At 41.2% G+C, this 6692-nt stretch overlaps 1 protein-coding gene across 1 annotated transcript; it reads left to right on the plus strand.

The window, feature by feature from the left end:
- The first annotated feature begins 1961 nt into the window (after positions 1–1961).
- dnajb1b (DnaJ heat shock protein family (Hsp40) member B1b) lies at positions 1962–5738 on the plus strand. Its single transcript, XM_012867007.3, has 3 exons — positions 1962–2385; positions 4228–4874; positions 4982–5738. The coding sequence occupies exons 1-3, from the start codon at positions 2175–2177 to the stop codon at positions 5213–5215; spliced, it is 1092 nt and encodes a 363-aa protein (XP_012722461.2). The 5' UTR covers positions 1962–2174; the 3' UTR covers positions 5216–5738.
- The last annotated feature ends 954 nt before the right edge of the window (positions 5739–6692 follow it).

Consider the following 6692-nt stretch of genomic DNA (forward strand, 5'->3'; position numbering starts at 1 on the left):
TTAAAACTGAAAACTAACCAACCAAACGGTGGGTCTGGTGCGTTTTAGTGCCATCCATATTCTTAAAGCAGGTCAATGTTCTTCAAGTTATCAAAAAACTTTTTACATGGCATTTACTGTAGTATTGAGAAGGTAAAGCTAACAGCTATACATTTTGAAAAGGCTTCAAGATTTCTCCCCCATTTTATTTCATCAGACAAGTGATCATGATTCTTTAATCCTTAAATTGTTTGCCCAAATCCATTGAAAAACTCTTCAGATATCAAAAAAGTGACAACTGATTGGTCGCCACGGCCTTTATTCTTTCACAATGCATTCATTTTGCAGTTCTGTTGCATAAAACGTAGCAGCTACGGCATCGTTTCCTTCTCACCTGTCTGTGAGATGAGAAGTTTAAAAGATGTCAGTAAATTGGGAAATAAACTGAACTGGAAACAAATGCTCGTCTCCTCTGAAGGGAGTGTATCACAAGCAAGTTCCTGCCATGTCAAACATGCTTCAGCAGAGTTGGCTTCGGAATGAACCACACCCAAAGAAAAGCAAAAGGACCTGTCAACCCCCAAAACCTTTCAGTAAGAAAGTCTATTTCACTCATCATCGGCTTGTTTGTACTAGCGTTTGCCGTTTTTCAATCTGACACTGGCCTGTTTATCATGACTGTAAGATATTTCTGTCATGCTGAGGGTTGTCACCTATTTAGCAGATTCCCCTTTAAAATGATAAAGTACACTGTAGCAGAATTTCAGATTTAGTTATTGTCATGCATATAAAAAAGGTGCAAATTTTGTGCATTTACCAGAATTAGGGCCATGGTTCTCCAACTGCATTAAAAGGACTACTGCTGGCACACAGGCTGTCTTTAGCAATGTAGTATAATGGTGCTGGTGCAGTGGTGCGTGTTTATTGCTTTCTATTTACCTCTGAAGCTGGAACTTGGATTTGTGAATTACATCAAAACAAACCCAACTAATTCCAAGTTGTTGGCTTTTAAGCTGTGCAATTAGTTAATTGATGTGTTCAGTGATATGAGCAGCAAAAACTACTTGCAATAGAACAGAATTGGAATATCCTTTATTGTTACACAATAGGAAAATTCAGCTGCACCAGCAGGAAAGTGAAATGCACATGAAAGTATGCAGCTACATACAAGGGTAGGAAATATTAACACAAAACAAGAATAATAGACTGTAATGTAAGGGCACATTTACAGCATAAGAAAATATGTCACTGTACAGTTATTAGTTAGTTATAAAGTGCACAAAACATAAATGCATGCATAAAAACAGACTAGTTAGGGTGCAAAAATAGCAGGGAGTAAACATATTTTCAGTTTGTTAGGAGCAGTGACGGTTATATAAGTGATAAAGTCAAAAAGCTTATGGGATATAAATGCTGTACATTGTGTTACTTTATGCTTTACTTTATATTGTACTTTAAACACTATAGCAACATGCTCATAAAAGAGGTGGTATTATAAGTTTTATGTGCAAGGAGGCCGTGATATGGCCTTGATAGATAGATAGATAGATAGATAGATAGATAGATAGATAGATAGATAGATAGATAGATAGATAGATAGATAGATAGATAGATAGATAGATAGATAGATAGATAGATAGATAGATAGATAGATAGATAGAATTCAAACAAATTCAAACTTAGAAATGTCAACTTTTAAAAGACAAACTGAACATAGTTTAAGTCCGTCCTAATTCTAATAGTCTTCTTGTTGTATAACATTACACGATACGCTGAAATGGTCTAGGTTTTGGTTATTTTTAGAAAGCTTGTAAAGCTCTTGACACTTGCAAGACATCCTATCTACTCAAGTGGTTCGTCTTTTAAAAGTTTGGGTCACGTTGTTAGCGTTTGTTGAAATGTTCACATTTTGAAAAAAAGCACACACGAAAAATCCGAAAGCACATGAAAGCACCGTTTCTAGATGGGCGTGGTTTTGTTCGTGACGTCACAGGGGAGAGCGTTCAGGCTGCGTGTGGAAAACTCTGGAAGTTTCCACGCAGTTTATAAAGATTACGCTGAGAACTCCAGCGACAGCCTGAGTTGAGAAGGACGGACCGGAGCGAGAGGTGACACACGGACAGCAAAAAAACTTCCGCGAAAACTTTGGTTGAATATTTGACATTGACGCAGCGAAGGGCTGCTGGTCGGTCAAGATGGGCAAGGATTACTACGATATTTTGGGAATTAAGAAAGGAGCGTCAGAGGACGACATCAAGAAAGCTTATCGCAAGCAGGCTTTGCGGTACCACCCCGACAAGAACAAATCCCCCGGAGCGGAGGAGAAATTCAAAGAGATCGCCGAAGCCTACGACGTTTTGAGCGACCCGAAGAAGAAGGACATCTATGACCGTTTTGGAGAAGAAGGTAAGCACCATCATGTTTGAGTGCGCTCAGTAAACGCGGTTACGTTGTGTTGGGATGGAACAACTTTGCTGACGTCCTGGGTGATGAAGCGTGACCTGAAACGCGACGACCGTTATATTGTTCGGACAAACAAACGGTCGTTCGTAATCAGCTGTCATGGCGCTTCGTGCTCTGGCCGTCCTTCATTGTGAGTTTATCTACTGGGCTTTAAAAACAAAACAACAGCAAAAATAAAACGACAAGGCCCTGCTTTACGGAACAAAGTCTAAACCCGTTTCCATAATAAATGAGCAGGAAACCTAACGGGAATTTAACATGGCTAATATTAGCAGTGCTGTTGGAAGCCTCTCTTGTGCTGCAGGATTAGCCCCACTGTGGCCATAAAGATGCCAGCGACACTAGCCTGATGCTAAGCTAGGTTGGGTTACTTATTATATAAGCGAATATAAGTTATATTTATTTATTTTTACCATGAGAAAGAGAATGTGCTTATTTTTACGAGTCCTCTAACCCAAGTGCTCTTTTTTTACACTGCGATTAGTTTGGTCTGAAATGGTAAAACGATTGTCACGAGCTGGCTCGCTGTGTAGTTTCTCCTGATGTGTCGCCATGGTTACCTCATGTTTTCACCAAAAAAAACAACAACAACACGTTACCCATAACCCGGAGCGGCTCTCTCAGCGGTATGAGAGCACGCTTTTGGGCGATGGAGGAGGTGAAGCGGGCAGACCTCACAACAAGTTCGAGCTTTTAGCCCAGTGGAGCTATCTGTCTGCGTCCAGTGAGTCACAATATATTAATAGATAACCTATAAAGAGCTTTACAGTCAAGCATGCAATCAACTCAACCCTCTCTTACCAAAGTCAAACAGCCGTGTTTATAAAAAAAAGAAGGAACATTTTAAACAACTGGAATTAAATGTGGAACTGGTAGACACAGGACGCTCAGTTTTACACAATTTATAATGAAATAAAAATGCTTTGGTTTAAAAACTAAGATTGAAACTAACTTAACCTTGTGATTAAAAAATAAAACCAACAGAAGCTTGTTTAAAAGTCGAGAAATAGAATACAATAAAATTAATATATTCCAGATTCACTTCGGTTCAGGTAAAGGCCAGCGTGTTACTTTTAAAATAGCTCTCAGCTGCCCTCAGGTATTCAGGAAGGCTGTTTTTAAATGAATGATGCCTCGGCGTTGCTTATAGTTTTAACTCTGAATATCAGCAGATGATCTCCTGCGTCTGGAGGCAGAGGGCATGTTGGGTAAACAGCAGATCACATAATTATAATTTATAACATTCATTATAAAAAATTAGAGAGTCCATGTGGGAAAAAAAAATCAAAAATGCGCTACAACACACATGCCCAACCCAGAAACAAGTTACTGCAAACTTGCTTTGTGGTCCTTCTAAACATTGTTCAACACAGTCTGGCAAATTTCTCTATGACAGTTTAATACGCAACATGTGCAAGAATGAGAAATGCTGTTTACTTTGGATACGTTTCTACAAACGGCTCTTATTTTCCTTTTTGCGCACATAGTCCATGCAGACTGTTTTTTTTTTTAGTTGTATTTAATAGCATTTTAATGTATTATTTATAAGCCTATGCTGAGTTACTCTTGTTTTAGTGGCTTTGTTTAAATCAGGGTGATGGTGCTATATCTGAAAACCTTTTTTTATAAAATCAGTGGAAAGAAATAAAGATGCTTTTTACAGGTCTCTCTTTCCTGTATGGTTAAGACTGTCACTTGTTTAGTCATTAATTATAAATAAGCATCGCAAAACTAGGCGTAGTTAAAGTATTGACCATTGTTCCTCCCTATTTTTGTTTTTTTTAGGTCTGAAAGGCGGTGGCGGGGGAGGACCACCAGGGGGCGGTGGACCTGGCACCTTCAGCTACACCTTCCAGGGAGACCCTCACGCCATCTTTGCCGAGTTTTTTGGTGGCCGTAACCCCTTTGAGCAGTTTTTCGGTGCTCGCAATGGGGGTATGGAAGAGGACATGGACACCGATGACCCGTTCTCTCGGTTTGGGATGGGCGGTGCCGGAATGGGCCCCGGCGGAATGGGCCCCGGAGGAATGGGCCCCGGCGGAATGGCCGGCTTTTCGCGCTCCTTCGGCCCTGGCATGGGAGGAATGGGCGGTCACACGAGCGTCGTGAAGAAGCAGCAGGACCCGCCCGTGGTTCACGACCTCAAGGTGTCGCTAGAGGAGGTGCTGCACGGCTGCACCAAGAAAATGAAGATCTCCCGGAAAAGGCTCAACCCCGACGGCCGGTCGACGAGGACGGAGGAGAAGATCCTGGAGGTGCAAATAAAGAAAGGGTGGAAGGAGGGCACCAAAATCACGTTTGCCAAAGAAGGGGACGAGACGCCGAGGAACATTCCAGCAGACGTGGTCTTCGTGTTGAAGGACAAACCTCACCCGGTGTTCAAACGGGACGGTTCTGACATCATTTACACTGCCAAGGTCTCACTACGCGATGTAAGTCAGGATCGCTTGAAACCATAAAACGCATTTCGACTCGGAGCGGCTTCAGCGTAGCGGTGAATCCCGTCACTAACCACTCTCTGCTCTTTCTGTCCCACCAGGCCTTATGCGGCTGTACGATCCACGCGCCCACGCTGGACGGCCGGACGGTGACTGTGACGTCCACAGACATCGTGCACCCCGGGATGAAGCGGCGGGTCAGCGGGGAGGGGCTGCCGTACCCCAAGCGACCCGACCGCAGAGGGGACCTGATAGTGGACTACGAGGTGAAGTTCCCGGAGCGACTCAGTCAGAGCGCTCGGGACACCATCGGCCAGGTTCTCCCTCGATCCTGAACGACACAGACACCGCTGCTGGACTCGCACTTGGCTGCCATTTTTGTTTTTTTTAAACTCGTGAATCAAAACACGGACGTTCACAAGTTAAGACTCACATCTGACATGAAGAGCGACGCTTGTTGGGTGAGGGTGGGGTGGGGTGGGGGGGGTTGAGATTTGGAGATACTTGCTTCCAATGAATGAGTGCTGCTTTTCAGAGGCTAGATTTGTAAATATATGACCAATGTGGTGCAGTGTTTGGTTTACCGAGTTTATATTTTCATGAAAGCTGTACAATAAATGAGGGGATACACGTGCCACTATTCTATAAGATCTCTTGTTTATAACAGTTTTCAGTGAGAAAACGTTTATTTTTTTGTAAGATGTTTCAACATCCAGGTTTGTAGTGGATGGTTTCCACAGATGTGAGATGTTTTGCGAAGTGCAGAACAAATTGTTTTAGTGAGAACGGGAGCTCTGAGGAATGGAGCGAGAGACTGTTCTCTGTGTCTTCAATAAAGATGATTGGGTGCTGTTTACACCTCCTGTGTGTTTCTAAGCTGCGGCTTGTGTGTGTGGTTGCCTAAAACACATTCTGTGTGTAATCATTTCCTCACGACATAAACATTATTCTTTTTTATTTTTTTCAAATCTGGCTCTTCTTTGTAACTATAGTCACATTCCATGAATTAAAATAGTACTGAAGTTAATTTATTTCAGTAAATGAAACTGATTAATTCAGCATACTGTTTTCTAACCTTCTCTTAGTTATGATTTTCTGCTTGCAGCCAATGAAAACATGACATCTTAGAGTAGACTATAACAGACCAATAAAAATAACATTTTATTATAGAAATAACAGCTTAATGAAAAGTATTTGGATTTTTATTTTCAAAAGGTTCCTTCAATTCAGGAGTTCCCAAAGCGAGATGATTTGATACTGATGTGCTGAAAAGATTTTAGCAGTTTCCTATTTGTGAAACCGATATTAAGATATGGGCTTACAAGATGCTCTACATTTCTAATTTTAATACAGGTGTAAGGCTGCACCTTTTTGTAAGAGTTCTTACAAAAATATTACTTTATTCTCGTAACTTTACGACTTCATTCTCATCATTTTCAAATAAATTTTTTTTCCCCACTTGCCGAAATGGTGTCGCCAGTCTCTGGCACAGTTATTTTGGGGGTTGCTGGCTAAAAGGTTTGGGAACCTCTTCTTTCATCTGACCAAAAGGGCCTCATTGAAATGCATTTTTTATTTTTTTTATTTATTGACTTTAGTTTTATATCTCCATGTTTCTGGGTTACATGCATTCAAAAGGTCTTCCATTTTGGTCAGCTTAAATGGCTCAGAGTCAGCTGATGTCTCGCACCAGCTGATGCACTGGCTACATTTTCAAATGTTATACAATACATTAAATTGTTGATTTTAAGTTTGAGTTTTTCAATTGAAATTTCTTTTTTTTTCTTCAAATTAACAGAACTTGGCCCCAAT

This window comes from Fundulus heteroclitus, chromosome 5 (assembly GCF_011125445.2).
Source record: "Fundulus heteroclitus isolate FHET01 chromosome 5, MU-UCD_Fhet_4.1, whole genome shotgun sequence".
NCBI lineage: Eukaryota > Metazoa > Chordata > Actinopteri > Cyprinodontiformes > Fundulidae > Fundulus > Fundulus heteroclitus.